This window comes from Aythya ferina (genome assembly GCF_964211825.1).
Source record: "Aythya ferina genome assembly, chromosome: 21".
NCBI lineage: Eukaryota > Metazoa > Chordata > Aves > Anseriformes > Anatidae > Aythya > Aythya ferina.
Genome location: NC_140319.1, coordinates 575,149 through 597,576, shown reverse-complemented (window position 1 = coordinate 597,576; position 22,428 = coordinate 575,149). Strand labels below are relative to the sequence as shown.

The window sequence follows — 22,428 nt, the reverse complement described above, 5'->3', positions numbered from 1 at the left end:
AGCTCGGCAAAGCCCCCTCCTGCACCAAAAGGGGCAGCGGGAGCCGGGGGGGGGAGCTGCGCTGCCGGCCCCGCACCGGGCGCACATCGTGGGGCGATGCTGCGGGAGGTCCCCACCCCGTCGGCTTTTAAAACGCATTTTTTTTAAATTAATTAATTAATTATTTTTTAATGGAAAGACTGCAGTTTGGCAACTCGGGGCCAGGCCTGCCCGCACAGGAGAGGCTTCGACGCTGCTGGCCCCGCGGTGCCCTCGAGCTCCGGGGTTTGCTGGGGCGAGTTTTTTCCTCGCACGGCTCCGCTCTGTGCAGCAGCACCCAGCCGTGCTGCACGCACCGAGGGCTTGTTCGCAGCCTCTTTCTTTGTCCGGTATTAGTATTCAAGCGCCATTCCCGGCGAGCCCAAGTTTATTCAGCAGCAGGACTGCCGGATTTTTGAGAAGGGAGCCCGGGCTGCAGCCAAGGGAGCGCGGGAGCCCCGGAGACCCCCAGACCTTGCACGTAGCGAATGGGGTCGGTGCGAGGAGCTGCCACGCTCCACGTGCAGCTGGAGGCCTCGTGTGGAAACTGTTGCACACACAGAGCGGCGTGCACGCACGTGCACGGCCAAAGAGACGCCGCCACGCGCATCTCTGCGCACACACAGGTGCACGCAGCCGCGTGGAGAGGCGAGTCCATGCAGCTGCGGGCACACTCGTGTGCACTCACACGCACGGATGTGTGCACGCGTGCGTGCAGGGCTGCGTGTGCACACGGACCCACCAACACATCTCCGTGCGCGTGCACGCGGCTTTAGGCACATATTTCCACGGGCACCCCCGCACGTGCGTGTGCCCCCCTGTGGATGCTCCCCCCTGCACCCCCCTATGCAACTTCCCATGCCCCCTCCCCACGCTCCCCCTATGCACCCCCCCGTGCACCCCCCTATGCTCCCACCACGCACAACCCCCCCGCACAGCCCTCCGTGTCCCCCCCCCCCCCGCACCCCCCCCAGCCCCCAGCCCCCCCTCCCCAAGCCGCAGGGCCTCGCTCCCTCCCCCCCCTCTCCCCGCGCTCCCCCCCCGCTCCCCCCGCCCCCCGCACACCCCCGCCGGGCCCCCCCTAGGCCCCTCCCCCCCCTCTCCCCCCCCCTCGGTGCCGTCCAATGGGCGCCGCCCCCCGCGCCCCGCCCCCCCCGCGCTCTTAAGCCGCTCCAATGCCCCCGCGCCGGTCGCGCGCCACCGCTCCGCCGCCCCGCGCCTCGCTCCGCGCCGCCCGGCCCCGCCATGGAGACCGGCAGCAAGGTGAGCCCCGCCGAGCGGCAGCGGCACCGGGCACCGCTCCGCCCGCACCGCCGGGGCTGCTGCTTCCCCCTCCGCCCCCGCTCCCTCCCGTGCCCCCGGAGCGGCGGCGTCTGCCCCGGTGCAAGTTGGCGGGGCCGGTGCGCGGCCCCCGGCGGGCGGCTTGGCCCCGGTGGGGGGTGGGGGGGTGGTAAAGCCCGGGCGGTGCTCGGGGTCCTGCCGCTCGGGATCCTGCCCCGGGCTTGGGCCGCGGGGGTTTGAAGCTGGCCGAGCTTAATTGCGTCAGATTTAATTGCATCGCTGCTCCCGGGGCCGGGCTGGCGCTGCGCTCCCTTCTGCCTCTTTCCCCGCTCCGCGTTTTGGGTCAAAACTAAAACGAAACGAGAAACCGAAAGGCGAGCCCCGAGCCGCAGCAGCTAATCCCAGCCCGAGCTGCCCGGAGAGCGCCTCGGAAAGGGGTTTGAGGAGGGGCGCAACCGGGAAGGGCAAACCGAGGGGCGACCGAGCGCTGCCCCGGCTCACCCGGGGGGCTGGGGGCACCCCGGGCGCTGGCCCCGTTCCGAATGGGGGCTCCCAGCAGGTCCGGTGGCGTCGCAGCCGTGCCGAGCCCCGATTCTGCCGCGTTTTGCTGGAAATGGGGTCCCGGGAGCGTGGTCGGGGGGTGAGTGGAGGCACCGGGTGCAGGGCAGCCCCCCAGGGTTTGGGTTGGAGCAGGGGAGGGCTTTAAACTGATGTAATTTCATGGGGCTGTGAGGCCCCGGGATGGGCTATTGGGCTGTAGGGTCGCTCATATCAGACCCTGGTGTGGGGGGGTCTGGGCGGGCAGAGCTGTCTGTCGGGCCACTGCCGAGACCCCTGTTGCTGGGGCGTTACACCAGCACGGCGGCCTTGCTGGGAAGGGAGCACACTTGGCTCCTCGGCAGTGCGCTGTCCCACATAATAAAAAACCATCTTCCAGTTCAACTCTTGGTGGGAGCCCAGGTGGCTTCTGGACTTTGTTAGTGATGGCTCCGAGCGATGTTCCTGCTCCGCCACAGGCAGCGAGAGCTGCGCTCAGCTCCCAGCTGCTTTCCGGGTCAGCCCCAGGCGGAGCGGGACTGGGGAGCTGCGCCCAGCCTTCCTCCTGTCCTTGGGTTTGGGGTGCCTTTTCGGAATAGTGGTTTTTTTTCCTTCAAGTAGGCTGTGCTGGACTGCTGGTGGAAGGCTTTTTTTGGGGCTTGCTGGGTGGAGGAGGAGGGTTGGCACGTGGTGCAAGGTGCTGGGGACACAGCCGGGGGACATGACGCCCAGGAGCACGTCAGAGCCAGCGGAGGGAGGCATCAAGAAAACTTGCTGCCTTCCTTAACAAAGAAATCTGAGGCACCGCCAGGCAAATCCAGCCCTCAGCTACAGAAATGGAGGCTTGTAGGGGCCAGAGACAAACCTGGTCTGGTTTTCTGTCTGTAACAGCGATCCCCGTTAGAAATGGTCTATTTTGGTTAAGTGAGTAATCAATCACAGGGCTAGCCTGCTACTCTGTTATGGGTGATGCTTAAATCCCAAGTGCATGTTTCCAAAAGGGCCCGTCCCGTGGCAGCCAGGCACCTGGCAGCCCACCCCTGAGGGGGCCAGGAGCCGTGAGCAGCGGCGGGGGGGAGGATGATGACCCCCAGGGCTGTGGCTCAGGACTTTGCATAAGAGAATATTTCCTGGGCTTGTTCAAAAGGCATTCCTGCGGTTGCAAAATTCAGAGCGATCTTGTTGATGTCCCCAGCTGACCTTCTTTTTTTTTTTTTTTTTTTTTTAAAAAAAAAAAAAAAAAACAACAGTAAAAACATTAGGCTGATTTTCCCTTCCCCTTGCTATGAGCTTTCTCCCACACCGAGGCCCTTTGGTGGTGATAATCCCAGCACCCGCCTGATGCCAGAGCCCCACATGAGCCCACGGTGATTGCAGTGGGGCTGGCGGCTGTGCCAGCCTCTCATGCCCTGCCTTGGCTGTGAAGAAACTCCCTCGGCCACCCCATCTGCAGGCACCGGTGCTGTGGCATGTGCTCTCAGTGCTGTGTCTGCTGTGTGGTGTTATTGGCAGGTTTACCGAGCCCTGGGCAGTGGCAGAATTTTTTCCTGGACTGAGAGCTAACACAAGCCCGGTGTTATCGCTGGGCTCTGGATGCCTCCCTGGAGACTGCACAGTGATGCAGCGGGGGCTAGGGCTGGTGGCACGGTCCCTTCCCCAGCAGGACATCGTTTCCACGAGGAGGGATACTGCTGGCGTGTCCTTGGCATGGTGGCCAGCAGGCATGTGATGTTCTCCCTCTCTCCCAGTCCCCAAACTGGTCTGTGATGGTGGGGGGGGGGGAAAGGGGATCCTGCGCCTTGTGGGACAAGCCACTGTGTAGCCAAGATCTCAGAGGGGTTGAGGCGTTCATTTTAGTTTGCTGGGAGCCTGCCTTTGCGTGCCATCCTAGCTTGCTTACGCCATGGCTGGGCGGGACGCTGTGCTCACAGGGCTGTCTGTTTTGTGATGCAAAGTTTATTTTCTGTCGTCTGCTGCCCCCACTCCAGCAGCCTGGTGGAAGCCTCTTGGGCAGTGGTTTTGTCACACAGAAAGCCTTTGCTGGAGACATCCTGTGGAGCGAGCAGGCTGCGAACCCTTACTCCGAGTGACCTTGCTGGTGGCTGCGGGGTGGGGAGGATTACTCACATGAGTAAGGATTTGCTCCCTCAGACTTTGTTTTTCCAAAACACTAAGCGTGTGTTCAGGCTACATTCAGACAAGCTGGTGGGTGCCCCCACACACCCATGGAGTTTCATTGTCTGAGAGGCAGCCTGGCATTCAGAAAACCTCACAGGGAGCGACAGACCCTGCTCCCCCCACCGGGCAGCCTGCAGGCAGAGCCTGCTGCTGCTGGTGCCTGCTATGGCAAGGCATGTTGCGGAGGGGTCACATTTGCAGCAGGCTGCATGCCTTGTCTTTACAGGCTATTCTAAAAGTGGATTGTCCTGTAATTCCCTCCTGGGAATTTTTTTTTTTTTTTTTTTTTTTTTTTTTTTTTTTTTTTTTTTTTTTTAGATTATTCATTTCCTTGTTCCATTAGGCAGGCAGAGTTCCTAAATGGTGGTGAATGGAGTTTCCATGCTGGTGAAAAATGGGTAAAAAGTGAGGCAAGGGAGACGAGCAAAGGTAATGGGGTCTGCTCGGGACTGAGCTAGCGTCCATCGCGCCACAGGTGCTGGTGAGTGTGGCAGCACCCAGGCGATGCTACCCTCTGAGTGTCTTCAATTCCATATTCAGCAGCAAAGGAAGCAGGAAACAGTGAGCCAAACATCCTTCATGGCGAGCTCTTGCAGTACGCTGGAGTTAGGAGAGGGTATGAGTCTCTTATAGTGCATAAGTCTCCCTGTAGCTGGTACAACACATTTGTTGTCTGTCTTCAGGCTTTGCGGGCCTTCATTTGGAAGTAGCTGCACAGGAGCAGGAGGGGGAAGTGCTTTTTCTGAACTCCAAACAAAGCTGCTGCTTTCTGTTAGGCTCCAAGTGAGGAGTTAACAAAACAGAACTTGCTGCATGGGTTTACAAGAGTTTCCCATGAAAGATGGCTGCTAGAAACTAGCTTTTTTTTTTTTTTTTTTTTTGGCTCTCCATCTTGAGCCTCTCCTTTAATGGCAAGGTTAAGGCTGAAATGCGGCTGGCCGAATGGCAGAGCAGGCTCGGCAGCGTGCTCAAATGCAGGCGCACGGCAGTGAGCAGGCAGCACTGAGTCACAGCGGTCCCGGCTAGCTTTGCGCAGGGACGGTGGCCAAAAATGCCAAAAGCCTGTGCTGGAACTTTATTCCTTCATCTTGAAGCTGGTGGTATTTCTTAACAGAAAAATGGGTATTTCTGTCAAAGATTAAGCTTGCAAAAGTAGTGTTTTTCTTACTGATAGGCACTGTGGGGTGTATAAAACAGAAGGTAGGGTCTCTTAAGTGTTTTTTGAACTTTTTGCAGTGCAGCCCAAAGTGTATGCTCAGAGCTGAAGACTTCCACTTCTTGAACGCACTCACTCAAAGCGAGGCTCAGTGCCCTGTTTCTTTCTCCTGTACACCAATACAAAGCCTCTGTCCTCAGTTGTGCTGATTGTCTTTTTTTTTTTTTTTTTTGATAGTAAAATCCCAAGCCTGTGCTGGAAAAAGCCCCTTGTGAAGAGCCAGTACTGCCTGTAATCTTCCTGGAGCAAAGTTCATGCTGAGGACTGGCCAGAGCACCTCATCCCCATCCTCAGCCGTCGCTGCTCCCTTTCATAAAAGCTAGCTGGGCAAACAGGCGTGTTGCAATGGTGTGACTCACCTGCAATGTACAGCACACCCCTTCCTGCTCACCTGAAATGTGCAATATGTGGGGATCGATGACAGACATTCCTAGATGTGCAAACCGGTGCTCGCCGGCATGCTCCTGTGTGAGAAGGCTTTGAGTGGCTAAACAAGGCTGAAATTGCCACCCTTCAGATAGGGAAAACAAAAAACATTTCTAAGTGTTCAAGCATGGTTGTTTTTTATACGTTAATGGTGGTGTGCGTTGTAGCTGTGTGGAGCAAAGCCATCTGAGGCTGGTGTGGTTTGTGCTGAATAGCCGGAGAGCTGGAAGAAATTACAGCCCTGTGACACTGGGCTGTGCGTGCTGGATGGGGGAGCTTGGGGTTGGGGTTTTGGAGCATGGGGTGTATTTCTGTGCCTGCCACTTGTTTTTCACTAACTTTGGCAGCATTTCTCAGCCTGCTCTCACCCTGCATTGCAGGTCTGGGCCACAAAGCTGCAGTGCTGGGATTTGTTGGGAGGGTTGAGATGCTTTAATTGTGAAAAGGCTTTTGGGCAGCAGCGCAGGGGAGAGCAGTGTCACCATAAAAATGGAAACCTGCCAGGTGTGTGGGGCCTCGCCACCAGCTTGTGGGGTCAGTGAGGTGCAGGAAACTGAAGTCCAAACTCCTGCGGCTAGTTTTGGGAACTGTGGCCCTGGGCTGGTCCTCGCTCTGAAGTTGGCATTTTTTTTCCGAGGTTTGTTAGACGTGCTGGACAAAAGCAAGCGCCAAAACCTCCCCAATTTCTTGTGAAGTGGAATTGTTGTGTTCAGGCCAATACTAATTAATGAACTTAATTAACGGGGCTGGCTTTGTTTCCTGAGGCAGATCAGGGTCCTGTTGGATGCTCACTGGGAAGAGCAGCTAATTCCCTGTTAAAGTGGAGAAAGGCGGATTGGCAGGAGAGCCAAGACCAGCAAGCAGTAGTTACTGCTGCTGAATGCTTTGTATTTCAGCACATATCCCTTGGTGTGTTGTCTAGTCAGCTGTCACCATCACCATGTTGTGCTTAGGTGGGTCTAATTGACACCAGACCTCTGGAAATGTTGCTCTGCGGTGCCAGAGGAGCAAAGTGGGGCTGGAGGTAGCTGGGCAGGCTGCCACTGCCTCCAGGTCTGTGGTTTCACCATGCTCCCCAGCTATACTCCTACTTTTGGTCTTCCAGCTACAAACAAGTGCTGGGAACCACTGGACAAGTGGCAAAACCTGCAGTAGGGGTCTCAGTGGCTGTGGGGAGCTCTAGCTCCCCAGGGAGCAATACACTTCCATGTGAGGTGCTGCTCACATAAGTTTTTCTTCTTGGGAATCTTGCGTCCCATGCTCTGGATTTCTGCTTTGCAGGAAGGGCAGCATGCTCTGGCCAGGAGCACCCGGGAGTGTCGGGCTCTGTCCAAAAACCATGCCAGGGCCTAGCTGTGCTGCCTGAGCTGCCAGCGCTTAATTGCAGGGGTGCAGGGAGCCTGGGAAGCCCCACGAAATGACCTTTGAAGGCTCTGGGAGCCAGAGGCTACCGTCCCTTTTAGAGAGCTAGATTTGTCTGGTTGGGCTGGATTCAAGTCTCCAAGGGCCTGGATCTAGCACCAGAAAACCAGGGCAGGTCTTTGGGTGGGCGTTAATCTGGATCTGGGCTGGCAGTACTCTTGTGAGCTGTCTGGTACTGGTGAAGCCTTGCACACTGAGTGTGCTGGGTGGCTGCTGCCACTGCACTACATCATTTGTATTTTTGGGGACTCACCATCTGTTTCTCTTGCTGTTGCCCTCCACTTGGGCCGAGGTTCACCTTCCAGGGGGCTGTGCTGGGCTCCCATCGCACGCCTCACCTCTGGGCCCCAGCACTGCTGCTGCTGTTCATGCATCGAGTAAAATGCATGTGGGTCTCGCTTCAAAGACAGCCACAGCCAGACACCAGGACCTGACATCTGACAATTGCAACGTGGTTTTCCCTCTGCAGGAAAACAGGGGACAGGAAGCGAGGGGGCTGCACTGAGGGAAGAAAGGCCCTTTCAGGCAATCAGGCAGAGAAAAGGAGCAGGAGGAGAGCTGCATGGGCAGCTGTCAGGGCTGGGATGTGAATGGGAGAAGTGCAGCTGGGAAAATAAGTAGGTGGTCAGGTCAGGGAGCTGGCGTGAGTGTTGTTGCCGGGGTTGGAGGCTGGTGGCAGCTGAGGAAGGAGAAGTGAGACTGTTGTATGCAGTTTCGGGCCCTTCCTGGCAGACTTGCTGCGTCACAGACTGGCCCATCCCAAAACGAGATGGTGTGTGCAGCAGGGCTCTTGTGCCAAATCAGGTGCCTGTGGCTGAGACTTTGGCTCTCCACAGCAAGGGAACAGTGCCTGGGATTTGGCAAAGAGTGCTCCTTGCTCCAGCGAGGCCTCCTGTCTGCTGCAGCAAGCATCGCAGCTGTGCGCGAGTGCTGAGCCCCAGAGAAGGGGCTTTAAGTTCACGTGAATGTCCCTAAGCTGATTAACTGAACCTGGGAACATCGAATCCCTGCTCTTGGGGCACTGTGGCTGGGCTGAGCAATGGGGAAATCTCTTGCCAGGGATAATTGGGCCATTGATGGAGGTGTCCAAGTGCTGGCCTGCCCTGACCTTGTTCAGAAACAAGCCTCCAATTGTTGCTGTAGCTTAAGCAGGAGAAAAGGGAGGTGGGCAAGTGCTTGCCAAATAGCCAAAGGCACTGAGGCGTTGGATAAATGCTGGGATTTTGCTTAGTAACTGTGAATTAGGCTCTGACACAAACCTTTGTTAGCAGTGGCTGAACCATGCTGTCCAGGCCATCTCCACGCTGGTGACGGGGATGGTGCTGCCCAGTGTGGCTGTGCTTCACCATGCTGACCCCCAAGCCTTTGGTGCTGGGGCTCGGCTGCCCCAGGAGCACCTCTCTTCCCCTGCTGTTTTCTGTCCAAAGTCCAAGGTCACAGTCTGACGAGGTGCATGGGCAGCAGAGCCTCACAACATAGCCCAGCAGGAGCCGTGAGCACCCAGGTCCTTTGAGCAGATCCGAAGCATGGGTTCCTGCAACGTCCCCAAAAGTGGCCCCAGGAGCTGGGTGCCATGCACTGCGTGGTCAAACCAAACAGGGCCGGGTGCGGCAGGCAGCTGGGGATATCACCGGTGTGCTCGGCTATGTGGCTATCTCTGGCATGCTGTTGCTGTGACACCCTGGCTGAGCGCTTGGCGTGGGGGATGTGGCACATGTAATGACCCCAATGTCTGGGACTGCTGTGGTATAAAGCCTCTGGCCTGAGTCAGGAGGCAAAAAATAATAATAATAAAAAAATAATCCTGGGATCCCAAAAGTTTTGTGTTACTTAGCCCATGTGGATGTCAGGAAACCATGAAAGCAAGATGTCTCTTTTGTCCTGGGTTCTGTCCATTCACACTTGCCTGACACAGCCAGTCCGCCCTGGTGGGTGCCCAAGTGCTGGCTCAGTTTGGGTGAGCACAGGGCCCCCCCAGGGTGCTGCAGTTTCAGTTTTCTGAGTTTATGGTTAGGATTTATGGAGGGGGCCTGGGGCTGTGCTTTGATCGGAAGGAAGACCCCTTCCCTCTGGAGGGAGGCATTTTGGGGGTTGCTTGGCCGCCTCAGCACAGCCAGTCCCACATCTTGGCTGGGGGGCTCCCTGTGGCAGGTCTGTGGCACGTGGCCTCCTGAGCCTGCTGGGCTCAGCATGGGCCGGGGTCTGCAGCCTGTGGCTGCTTGAGTGGGTTTTGGGCCCCCAGTGTGTCTGCCCGCTCCAGCAGTGTGTGGAGCCATCATGCTGGGGGGGCTTGCCCCACGGAGGCCAAGGGGGGTTGCTGAGGGCACAGCATAAGCCTTCGATGCTTCCCCTGGGAAGAAGACACGGGTGTGTAATCTGGCCATAGAGGATCTCTGTGACGGAGGTGGTGTGAGCAGGGTGGCAGGGACAGACATCTGAGTCGCTTGACTTATAAAGTATGTAGTACCAGCGGTTCCTGGGGCTTTTGTGCTGCCTCATACTTAGCAGCTCCCCAAGGTGACCGGGGGTCCCGGAGGCGGGGGCAGATGGGGCAGGGTGCTGAGGGTGGATGAGGAGGAGCTTGGTCTTGGGGGTAGGAGGGCTTGAGCAGAGGTAGGGGCTTGCCTCTGCTGGGGCTTGAGTGGGCTGGGGGTGCCTGAGTGGGGCAGAGCCTGGGACCCACACCTAACCTCTCTCCTTTTTCTCCTTCATGCAGATGACAGCTCGCCTGATGCTGGCTGTGGGAGGAGCAGTGCTGGGTTCCTTGCAGTTTGGCTACAACACTGGTGTCATCAATGCCCCACAAAAGGTGAGAGCGGAGCAGCAGCAGGACAGCACACGTGCTGATCCAGGCATGGCAGAGTGCACTGAGCAGTCTGTCTGTGGCAAAATGGGGAGGGGGGGGGGTTGCTCAAAGAGGCTCTTGCAAGCAAACACTTACTGCCCACCTCGCCCCTCCACCATGAGCCTGGCTAAAATAGTACATCCTGCTAGGCAGCTTACTGCCTCTAATGGGATTTGTTAAGGAGCTATTTAGCTCTTGTGCTCCCAGGAGAATTAGTTTCCTCTTGCTTAGCATTTTGCTGGTGAATTCTGGGAATGCATGTGTGTGCTTCAAGAGGCTCTTGGGGTGGGATCTGTGTAACTTTTAACCTCAGCCTTAGCAAAGATTTCGAAGCTAATTGGGACCTTAGTCATCTCCCGGGCAGTGACCTCTCTGATGGGCAGCTGAAGAAGCTGGTTGTTCTCCCACGAGAGGCTGAGAGCTGGAGCCCTGATGCGCAAGGCATGCCATGAGAACTCCAGCACTTTCTCTGGTGTGGCTTTGCAGGGTGAGCGGTGGAGGAGTTTGGGATGTGAGCGGGCCTGGGAGTGCTCACCCACATGGCCTCACAGATCTAGATAACCACCCCAGTGGGCTGCCCTAGCAGGGAGGGGCAGATAATGATTGCTCCAGTGGAGGCAATGTGCAGGAGGCTGCAAAATACCGATGGTTTGGGGTTGCCAGAAATACCTGGCCTCCACCGCAAAGGAAGCAGGGTGCACCAGCCCCCCCCGTGCCTGCCGAGCCTTCACACCCATCTTCTTCCCTGCAGGACGGAGGCGGTGTTGGCTCTGAGGGCCGGTTTCGGCTGTGGCAGGGAGGGTATCTGGCATTGCCTCTTGCCTGCGCCCTTTTGCCACAGTGCGGGGTACCTGGCAAACTCGCTCATCCTTGACTCAGCAGGTGCCAGGCAGTGACAGCTGGGGAGATGGAAGGCAGGGCTGATCCTGCTCTGGGTGTGGGGAGCAATAACTCACCCGGCCTGGGTAACTGCTGTCCTTCTAGGCCGCAGCATGCTGTCCTCCCTCCCACTTCTGAGACAGGAGCCTGGTGTGGGGCAGAGCTGCAGGGGGCTGGGAGCAGTTCCTCTCCCAGCTGCTGGGGTGGCCAACAGGGGGGCTTTCCAGGGGGCAGACATGGGGACCTGCTGTGGGATGTGGCAGCTGTCTTGAGGGGTGGGGGGCAGGATCCTTCTTGGGGTTTCAAAGGGAATCTGAAGACTGTGGTTAGTTGGTGGTGTAAAGGGTGAGGGTGTTGGAATACCCAGAGGAGCATTTATAATGGGGATCCCATGCAGGCATCAGAGACCAAACATCCCCAGGTAAGTGGGTGAGCAGGGACAGACGAGATGAAATGACATAGCTGTGTGTGAGGGGGAATGGACAGCAGTAGGAATTTGCTTTATTTTACTGCATCTAGCAGATACGAGGACCCTCCCATGATCAGGCACCTGGTGGGTACTTGGGAGTTCTGAAAAACTCGGGTTCCTCACAATTGCACAGCCCTTTGAAGTTTTACAGCCCTGGAAATGTTAGCTCAGAAATCCTGATTTGTGCTTGTTACATGCCCTGGGCAAAGCTCAGCTGCCAGGGTAAGGTGTTGAAAGAAAATGGGCTCCAGCTGCTGCTTGGCTTGAAGGAACTGGCTGGTCCTGGGCTGCAGAGAGGCTTTGATATTTTAACTCTATGGTACACAATCCCAAATAATTAAAAACACTTAGGCAGAATGTGCCACTACTGTTAATCTTATTACTGGTGGGATTTGCCAACGGGCTGTGAAATCTCCTGACATTGCCTGGGAGCACAAACACCAGTGTGTCACCTCAAGCACTGAAGAACTTGTGAAAGGGAAGACCCCATGCAAGTACTTCCCAAAACATGTCAGCATGGAGGGCTGAATCCTCTTGAGGGGAGCAGGGTGCTTAATTGAGGCTGCAGCAGTCTTCATGCTGCAGGATGCTGGGGGCCTGCACCTCCTGGCAAGCTCCTGTGGTGCCTGTGGAGGCCAGGTTCATGGGATGGTGCCATCTTTGCCTCTGCACTGGCTCTGCCATCAGCCTGGATGGCTCTGAATGTCCTCCCCCAATGCTGGCAGCCACAGGGACTGCTCTGCTCCTGGGGAATGTCTGGTCCCCCTTTCCAGGAAGGGGGAGTTGTAGGAGGGCCTCGAAGGGTGCCACCACTCCAGCTGACTTGGTGTCAATGCTTTGACTGTGTGAACAAAGCCCAACAGCTCGAGCCTGTTCCTGCCCAGCCTTCTTGCTCCCATAGTGTTTGGATGTAGAGTCAGGAGCACTGAAAGCACTCAAGAGCCAGAGCTCTGCAGCATCTGCTGAGGGCATTGTGCTGTTCTGGCTCTGCTGGAAAATCCTGGCCTTCCCCTGCCAGATGTCGTCCCCAGGCACCAGAAGGACCCACATGTGCTGCTGGCCTTTACATTGGTCAGTGGTGAGGCTCTGGAGCAAAGCAGGGGTTGGGGAGAGGTGTTTGCCTCCTGCCCATCCCAGAGACAGGCAGTAGGAGCAGTGCATGCAATGCAGTGAGACGGGAAGGCACAGAAGTGTGCTGGGAAGTGGCTTCATGGTTTCTGCTCTCATTTACCCATCCCCTGAGCTCTGTGTGGAGAAGCACTCCTGATATGGCGCACTGTGCTCTGGGACCTTGGGGAGCAGATGCTGTGTAATTACTGCATTGCATCAGTGCCATACCTGCCTGACTCCAGTGCCTGGGACGAGGGCATGAGTCATTTCCTTACACCTCTTTTTCCTTATGGCTGCAGGGACTTTTCTCCAGCCTGTCCAGCTGACCCATGGCAAAGGGAGATGTGAGTCTCCTTGAGGTGGGCAGGGACCACATCTGAACTGCCCTAATGGTCTTTTCTTGGGGTCAGGCACCAGGTGTGATGTGAGGAGAGGCACATGGATGGGTTTTTGGCAAAGAATAGATCTTTCTCCAAAGTGTGTTTCCAGGTGCTTCTATGTCTTAGAGAGCCTGGTGAAAGCTGTCCAGCTGTGCCCTAAAACCCTAGTAGCTCTGGTTCATATGGACCCACAGCAAACAAAGGTCACTGATGCCTCAGTTTCCCCTTGTGCTTTCTTAGTGTTAAGACCCTAGGCTCAGCCCCGAGATGGGCTGTGTTTTGGGGGCAAGTCTCCTCGCAAGCTGCATTGTGCTTGGGGTGCAGAAGTGATGGGGAAAGTGGTTTGAGGTGCCCACTTACTACAGGAAAGCCCCGCTCTGTACCAGGGGAACAAGACAGCAGTGCACAGTGAGGCAGGAGGAAATCTGTTGTGGGCAGCAGAATGTTCTGGGTGTGGGAATTAAACCCTTGCAGCTGCAGGCTTTGTGACCCTACCGAATCTGAGCTCTGAACTTTCCCTGTGGGAAGCAGGGCATGGGATTGGGGTGCATCAGCCCCTTGGCTTTGGCAGTGTGCATCCAGCAATGCTTGCGCACACCAGCACCCTGCAGCCAGCTGCCTTACACACATACACACACAAAAAAAAAAAAAGCTAAGAAAGCCTCCTTTCTTGCACTGAGGGCTGAACGCCGGTTTTGTGGTCCTCTTAATATAGTTCTCCCTGCTGAAACAGCTGCTTGTTCCTTGTGGGGCGTCTGTAGACATGATGTGGGGAGGAGATGGCCTGAAACTGTGTGAGGGCTGGTGGAAACACTCAGCCCAAATTAAATGGGGGTGAGGGAGGGGAAGGCAGGAGGGACAGAGAGCCTTTGGGAAGCATAGCTCTTCTTTCTTTCCACCCTTCACGCTTTAAGCTCACAAGGGTTTTTCATCCCTGTATGGCAATCAGATCACAGTGGGATTCTTCATCGATCATTTTTGCACAAGGAGAAGGGCTTACAGGAGGTTTTTTTTTTTTTTGTTGTTTTGTTTTTTGTTTGTTTGTTTGTTTTTTGAGCTGGGGGAGCCTTCACGGTGCTGAGATGAGCAGCAAACCCGTAGCCCAGAGGAAGCTGGGCCCTGGGATACCAGCTGGCACTTGGATGATTTTCCTTGAGGGGAGAAAGATGGAGGCCTCTGGGGAAGGCAGGGAGGGATCTTGTGCACCACAGTTTGGTCTGTGTGCTATACCCTCAGGGGAGGCAGAGAAGTTCTTCCTCCCTCACTGCCACGTTTTGGAGGGTGGCTGTGCCCAGGGGCCTCGCAGCTGCCCATGCTGGCAGGGTGGGCGATGGAGCTGCTCCGACTCACCCAGGGGAATTTTGGGGTCTTTCCAGTGGGGTCAGGGTGCACACCCTCCTCGAGGGAGCGATGGCACCTGCACTCAGATCCCACGGGAGAAGGAGGTGATGGTTTCCAAACTGCCTCTTGCAGTCCTGCTGTTCCTCGTTCCCAGGAGGCAATAAAACAATGAATCAGGGCTGCTGCTGCTAACAGTTTCACTTGTGTGTCCTAGTGGGGATCCGCTGCAACCTGATAGTGCTTTGTGTGTGGAGCTGCATCCCATGTCCCATTGCTGCCCCTATTTTTAGCCTACATCATGCTGGTGTGTTCATTATATAAATTGTTAAATAACTGCAGCCAGTAAATTCCTGGTAGAGAAGACGGTGTTATTACCTTCTCTGCCCAGCCTGATACTTTAAACACTGTTTCCCTTTAACCCAGCATCTGTCTCCCTAACACAATTTTCAAGTGTTTCCATAATTGGGACTTTAGGTATCAGGCTCTTGATCTGGGAAGAAAAATCAAAAACTTGAAAATTGAAGCCTGCTTCTTGCTTTGTGTACATCTCTGAGTCCTGCTGTTGTGCAAGCCAGCTTGGCATGGGGTGTTTAAGGTGGTGGGCTTTTCTGACAGGCAATTCTGTATGCTCGAAATAATTAGAATTGCTTGTTTTGGTGACTTTAGGAAAAGAGGGAGGGAGTGAGGACAGGACACATAAGCATCAAAACATCTATGCTAAGCAGGACTGGGTGACCTGGAGGCAGATAAATGAAATTACTTAAGCCTTGTGAAATCCTTTAATTTGGGGGGTTCGTGAAAGGAACAATTTAAAAAGAAGAAAAATCCCACCACTATTATTGAAATCTACAGTGAGGTACATGGTACAGATTGTATTTCTTGTGCTTTCTCTGCCACGGGTTCTCATTCATAGTTAAAGTGATGGAAAAACTAAATTAAGACTGATTGTGCAGATGTTTTCTGAGGCTCGTAACACGGCTTGCAGGAATGAAGACTTGCTTCCCATTTGGGAGCTGAGTGTGTGTGCAGCCATTTGAAGCTTCAGGATCTATGATTTTGTCTAAGAGCAGCTTCTCTTGCTTACATGAAGTCTTTCCTCCTTGCAGACAGGGTTGCTCCTCTCTTAGAAGGGACGGTGTAAGTGCATTGCTGAGACCCATGTGTATTTCTTTTGGGCATGGGTGAGCCTTATTCTGTGAAGGGGCTGTCCATGGCCCTTAGGTAACTTGAGTGAAGCTCTTTGCCAGTTGACTGGTTGTGTTTCTTTAAGAATGTATATTAAAAAAAAATGTTATTCTGCTAAGAAAGTAATTAAAAATGTGCACCTGTCTTGGCTGTCAGCAGCTACTACTAAATTAAAGCCCTAGCTACACATCAGTAGGGAAAAGGGGGTTGTTTTTTAAACTGGGGTCTTTGTTTAGTAGGACTCAAGCTGTGCTCTGGCACAAGTATTGCAGAAATAAACTAGAAACAAGCACAAGGAGCTGTGCAGGGGGATGAAAACTGAACTCATCCACCTCCAGCTGCACAGACAATATTGCTTTTATCTCCATCTTCCTCCAGTGTCTGTCCATCTTCCTCCTCCCCATGTGTAGCTTCTCCTCTTGGGATGGAGACCAGAGCTGCCTCCTGCAGCCTGCTCAGCCCCTTGCCACTGCTCCCTGGGCCCTGTGGAGGTGGCCAAGGAGGAGCCCGACCTTCCTGCAGCAGAGCGGCCGCTTCAGAGGCTTTTTGGCAGTGCTGAGCATTGGCAGGGCAAGCTCAGAACCTGTCTGGCTGCATTTTCCCTGTGCATCCCTTTGGGTTTCCTCCCAGATCTGAGCCCTGCTATATCAGCTTGCTGCCAGCCTGCAGCTGGGTGGCTCCCATCTAGTGGAAAGCAACGAGTACTGGGTTTAATGGGAGCGTGCCTGCAAACCAGGGCTTGCTCAGTGACACATTGTCTTGTGACGGGGAAGAGATGGGCCAAGCCTTGTGACTGAGGCTTGCGGGCCAAGGCAGGGGTGATGGGGAGCTGCCTGCAGGCTGTGGGTGGCTGGGCTGAGGCAGAGGAATTTGTGGCACCTGTGATGCAGATGAAATCTTAAGCAGCAGGAGTGGAGGAGGACATGCCCAGCCTTAGCAGATGGGTGTGTAGTTAATAGCAGGGGGAGCCCCTCTGCTTTGAAGGGTGCTTGGCTCTGCTCTTGTGCCAGCCTGGGTCTCAGTGGTGGAGGTGCTCTGCTGCCAGCCCATCCTGGCCTTGAGTTGCTTGGACTACGGTGGCCGCACCGAAGTCATGGTGGGATCACGGTGGTCTGCAGAGAGGAATTAGGGCTGTGATGAGGCGAGGAGCCTCATTCCCCACCAAAACTGGGAAGGGAATGTCAGCCCTTGGCCTGGGGTGCCATGTTTGGTACAGACTGTGTGAGCAGCAGTGTGTGGCTGCTGTCACCATGTTCTGCTGAGGCTGGAGGCTGCAGGTGAGCCTGGTGTTTGTACCACTTCCAAAGCAGGCCTGGGCCTACCTTCACACCCCAGGCCGGGTGAACCCTGCCCTGCAGCACGAGGGAGAAGGGCTGGTCCTGTGATGAGCCTGGATCCAGGCAAACCTGTGTTGGGGTGTGCTGCAGCCTTCCTGTGCCAGCATGGCTTGTGGCAGTGGTGCTGGGGACGAGGTCTGCTGAGGACTGTGTTGTGGCACCCAGCATCACGGTGGGGACATCAACAGGGCCATGAGCAGAGCCACAGGCTGGTCTTCCTGAAACGGGGAGCATTATAGGTGCCTGTGTGGCTAGAACAGGATGCTATCACTGAAGTGCCTAGCCCTGTGCAGATGTAGGCAAACCTCTTCTCATGAATGAGAGAAAGTCTTACCCTGTGGTTTCATTTCTTCCCCCTTGCAGGTGATTGAAGACTTTTACAACCGCACCTGGTTATACCGATATGATGAACCCATCAGCCCTGGCACCCTCACCACGCTGTGGTCCCTCTCTGTTGCCATCTTCTCTGTTGGAGGCATGATTGGATCCTTTTCTGTGGGACTCTTTGTCAACCGCTTTGGCCGGTGAGCACTGAGTGTGTGGGACCTGTGCTGACCCCTCCCTCCCCCCTGGGGCCCTGCTGCCTCATCCCCTGTCGTCTCAAACCCACACCCACCCTCTGTGCTGCATGGACCACTGCTTTAGCTGCAGCCTTGCTTTAGTCATGGCAGTTTTCTCCTCTGAGAGCTCTACCACTTCCTCTGGCAGTGGGAACTGGTGGAGGCAGGACTGGCTCTGGTTCATGCCTTGCCCATGAGACCATTCTTCCATCCTCAGTAGCTTGTTACTGCTCGTGCTGGGAGCTGGCACATCTTCCTTTCCCTGCCTTCTCCAAGGCTTGTCCTGCTGTGGAGCTGAGCCCTGCGTGTGAACCAAATTTGTATAGTCTGTCTCCTAATACTGTCCTATAATCACTTCCCTGTTGGCCTTTTCAGAGCCCGCTGATTCAGATCAGCTTGTGTCAAAGCTGTGTTGCATTTTGGTCCTTAGGGCAGCATCTGTATAACTGTCTTGCTGTCTCAGGGGGGCATTGGTCTCATCCCTGCTAGCACCTCTGTTTCTCAGCTGTGTGCAGTGATGTGCTTGCACTGCCTCACAGAATGTGGAAGCAGACTGAGCCCTGTGTGGTGCTTATGCTTCAGCCTTGGATGCTTTTCTGCATGGGAAATGGCTTTGGACACCTCCCTCAGGCAAAGAGTTGGCATTTGGTTTCATGCAGTTAAACAGTGCCTACTGATACCCCCTTTAGCCTGACACCTGTGGTCCTCACTGCCCTCCTTCCTTGCCTCCTCAGGCGCAACTCCATGCTGATGTCTAATGTGCTCGCCTTCCTGGCCGCTGTCCTCATGGGCTTCTCCAAGATGGCTTTCTCCTTTGAGATGCTCATTCTCGGCCGCTTCATCATTGGCCTGTACTCCGGCCTCACCACCGGCTTCGTGCCCATGTATGTGGGTGAGGTGTCACCGACTGCACTGCGGGGTGCACTGGGGACCTTCCACCAGCTTGGCATCGTCTTGGGCATTCTCATTGCACAAGTAAGTGCTGTCCAAGTGGTCTGTCTATCCATGCTGGGCCACAATGCTGTTTCTGCACAGTCAGCCAGGGTTTATTCCATGTTGCTGAAGCTGCTCTGGGCCTTGGAATACGGTGGTCCAGGAGCATTGCTTGTGCTGTGGCTCTGCACTTCCACTCAGAAGGAGCCAGGGACAGAGCTAGGGCTCTGCAGGCATGAGGGTGCTGTGAGATCTAGGGTTGGGATAGGCAGCGTTGGGACACAATGTCTGTGAGCCACCTGGATGCAGCATGGGGCTCTGCCCCTCTGATAAGTGCACTGTGAGGCTTGGGCATCCTCAAGTGCCCCAAGAAGGGGAGCACTGGATCCGGCTTGCATCAAGCTGGGTTAAAGGAGAAGGGGAGGCTCGGTAGCACTCACATGACTCAACCTCTCTTGTCCTCAGGTGTTTGGTTTGGACTTGATCATGGGAAACGACTCACTCTGGCCACTGCTCCTGGGGTTCATCTTTGTCCCTGCGCTGCTGCAGTGTGCCATCCTGCCCTTTGCCCCCGAGAGCCCTCGCTTTTTGCTGATCAACCGCAATGAAGAAAACAAAGCCAAGAGTGGTGAGTGACCCATGTCCCCAGATTAATCCCACTATGCGTGGGGCTCTCAGCCACTCCTGACCCTGCCTCCCCTCAGTCCTCAAGAAGCTCCGGGGCACAACAGATGTCAGCAGCGACCTCCAGGAGATGAAGGAGGAGAGCCGGCAAATGATGAGAGAGAAGAAGGTCACCATAATGGAGCTCTTCCGTTCCCCCATGTATCGCCAGCCCATCCTCATTGCAATTGTGCTGCAGCTGTCCCAGCAGCTCTCGGGGATCAATGCGGTGAGTTTAGGGCAGGGCTGGCAGGTCAAGTACCACATGTAACTTGTTCCACCTGGGCCCAAAAGCTTGGGCTGTGTTGGCTCCATGTCTCCATTGCCTGTGGATCAGTACCAGCCCCAAGCTGAGACCTGACTCCTTTCCTCATGGTGCTTCCCTTCTGTTTGTAGGTTTTCTACTACTCCACCAGCATCTTTGAGAAGTCAGGTGTGGAGCAGCCTGTCTATGCCACCATTGGCTCTGGGGTGGTGAACACAGCTTTTACAGTAGTTTCGGTGAGTTTTAGCCTGCTGTGGCTGTCCCACCAGCAACCACTGTGTTAATGCAGGGCTGGACTGGTGGGCTCAGGGGCAAGCATGTAACATGCTCCCCAGGGAAGGTGGGTGCAGGGGGAATAGGAGTGCTTTTCCCTGGGCAGGGATTGTGCTGACAAACACATCTCCCCCATCTGACAGCTCTTCGTGGTGGAGCGAGCCGGACGTAGGACCCTTCACCTCATCGGCCTGGCGGGGATGGCAGGGTGTGCAGTGCTCATGACCATTGCTCTGACACTGCTGGTGAGTGATGGGGGCTGAAGGGTGGGCTGAAGGGCCCAGGTGGGTGGGCTGGGAGGAGGCACTGCATGCTGCTCCTCACTTGGTGGCTTGTTGGGAGGTATGGTGGGAGAGCAGGACATCCTCCTCCCAGGGGTGACTGCAGAGTGGTCCCCTCTGCCCAGATTGCTCTTGGGGTCCCAGGAAACCCTGTCTCCAATCTAGAGAAACCTCACAGCTTCTGCCAGCATCAGGCTTGCCTGCAGTCTTGTTTGTGCTTTGTCCATCCCCACTGCAGGGCACTCACTAACCTTTTCTCTCTCTCTCTCTCCCTCTTGGACTAGGACCAAATGCCCTGGATGTCCTATATCAGCATCGTTGCCATCTTTGGGTTTGTGGCCTTCTTTGAGATTGGTCCAGGCCCCATCCCCTGGTTTATCGTGGCAGAACTGTTCAGCCAAGGCCCTCGGCCTGCTGCCTTTGCTGTTGCTGGGCTGTCTAACTGGACCTCGAACTTCATTGTGGGCATGGGATTCCAGTACATCGCGGTAATCATCTCCTGCTCTCCGGGGGGAGTGGGTCTGGGGGTGTGTGCAGGCAGCCTTACATTGTGCCAGCTGGATTATGTGATTAGAAGAGATTTTGAGTCCTAAAACCTGTATTGAGAACAGGACTTGGGTTTGCTTTGAGCTTGGCTTGGGAAATGCACCTTGGGGAAGAGGCTTGGGGACAGGACTTGGGGAGCTAGACATATCCTATAGCATGTTGGATTTATTTTTGAAGCAGCAGGTAGGGACAGGACAGTCACTAGCTGAGAAGCCCCTTGGCTTGGGGGGGGTCGGGCACAGGCTGTGGTGCAGTGCTTTGCACTTGGAACTGGTGAGCAGCTGTGCTCTGGCAGCTCCTGCAGAGCCTCTGGTCTTTGGCTCTGTTTGTACACTCACCACTTTGGTGTCTCCCCTTTTCAGCAACTCTGCGGCTCCTATGTCTTCATCATCTTCACAGTGCTGCTAGTCCTCTTCTTCATCTTCACCTACTTCAAGGTGCCAGAGACAAAAGGCCGGACCTTCGATGAGATAGCCTCTGGCTTCCGTCAGGGAGGCGCAAGCCAGAGCGACAAGACCCCGGATGAGTTTCACAGCTTGGGTGCCGATTCCCAGGTCTAACCAGCCCGTGGCACATCCCGTCTCCTCCGAGCCTCCCAACTTCTCTCCTGAGTGTTTTTAATGCTTGTACAGAAACCAGGAAGGAGGGAGCGGGGGGTCTGGCTCTTCTGCATACGCTTCTTCTCCAGACTCCCCCACTGGCCGCCTGGTTCATCAGTGACAGACTGACATATTTTTGCTAGGAACAATTTTAGCTGGTTTCATGTCCAGGATTTCAAAGCTGATAGATGCAGAAGCAATGACTAATATTTTAAAACCAACCAAGCAGCGTCCTCCAGCCTCCATGCAGGAGGGTGGCTCCCTTTTTAATGAAGTGATAGGTTATTTAATGAGAAATCACAAAGTAGAAGGTTTTTAAAGCTGGAAACTTTTTAACATTCTAATCATAGAAAAAACATGTAATTTGACTAAGTCTAAAATAACAAATTTATTTTTTAAAAAATAATTTTTTAAAACAGTAAGATTTCAACCCCCTGTGGGTTCGTGGATGGGGATTCCCTGCCCTCCGGGAATGCCTTGGGGCAGCACTGAGGATGGAGAGGTCTGCGGGTGCAGTCCTGCTCCTCTGTGGGCGCCGGGCTTGAGTGTTTCCCAATGAGGAGGTTGGAAAGGTCACTAGTACTGTAGCAGGTTGCAGAGCACCATCTCCCTTTGCAGTCTCCAGCAGCAGCTCCTCAACTTTCCAAGCAGAGGGCTCTGTTTCTGGCTGTGCATACTTCCTTGTCTGGATTTCAGCTGTTCTCTTGCTGGCTGTGTGCTCAGGTGGGCTGAGATGGGAGGGGAGAGGGGTCTCTTAATTTAATCTTGGCAATATTTGCCTGATTGGTCAACTGTGACACGAAGCGTCAGCAGATGGGAGAGGGGAGAATGCGGCAGAGCAAACCAGTAGCCCTGGCCTTCCCTAGCACGGCGGCATCCCTGCCAAGTTGAAGCCCTGTGTTTGCAGGAGCGGCCGGCGGTCCCACACTACATCCAGCAAACCTGCCCAGCACTACCACGTCAAGTCCCGGACTCACCAAAATTCATCACATGGATACAAACATTTCCTGCTCTGTGTATAGACTGGAAGATATTTATATTATATATATTTTTGTTCAATGGTGTTAATAGCAGACATTAAGTTATAGTGTTTCTGATTGACAAGCAAAAAGTACTGTAAATATTCTTTTGAGTATATTCACATTGTATAATGTATACAAAAGGTACAGATAAAAGGTATAGTTTCTATAGCAACTGTAAGGAAAGCTTGTACATGGTTAGGATGACTTTTGTATAGTTAATTACCTGCACTGTAGTTGTATCTATTGCACTGAATTTTAGTCTTTAGTATATTAAAAATAAGAAATACCCTTCTTTTAAAACAAAACTTTAAAAAAAAAAAAAACACAAACAAAACAAAAAAAAAGAAAAACACAAAAAGCAGCCCTTCTCCCCTGAGTGCAACTGTTGTAGGAGCTACTGGCACAGGCAGTTATTTAATAGTGTTTTTTTTTTTATTTATTTGTCTGTTTTGGAAGTGACTATAATAACCACACCTGAAAGTAAATAAAAGGAAGTAAAAAAAAAAAATAACCATGTGACAGAACTCATCACACAGCTGTGCAGCATACCAGAAACTGTGCACTTCTTTCTTTTTTTTCCCCCAACAGATGCATAAAAATAAGTGCCAAGAGAAAGGCGTGTGGTGTGCTAACAATAAATGAGAATGTATGCAGCGACCCAA

At 54.4% G+C, this 22,428-nt stretch overlaps 1 protein-coding gene across 1 annotated transcript; it reads left to right on the top strand.

The window, feature by feature from the left end:
• Positions 1 to 1,142: 1,142 nt before the first annotated feature.
• Positions 1,143 to 22,428, top strand: SLC2A1 (solute carrier family 2 member 1; the record flags this gene model as incomplete). Its single annotated transcript, XM_084495326.1, is given in 11 exon segments — positions 1,143 to 1,165; positions 1,167 to 1,281; positions 9,795 to 9,887; positions 16,988 to 17,148; positions 17,919 to 18,159; positions 18,583 to 18,745; positions 18,822 to 19,009; positions 19,177 to 19,281; positions 19,462 to 19,563; positions 19,884 to 20,087; positions 20,508 to 22,428. Coding segments are annotated over 11 exon segments (1,593 nt in total). The 3' UTR covers positions 20,706 to 22,428.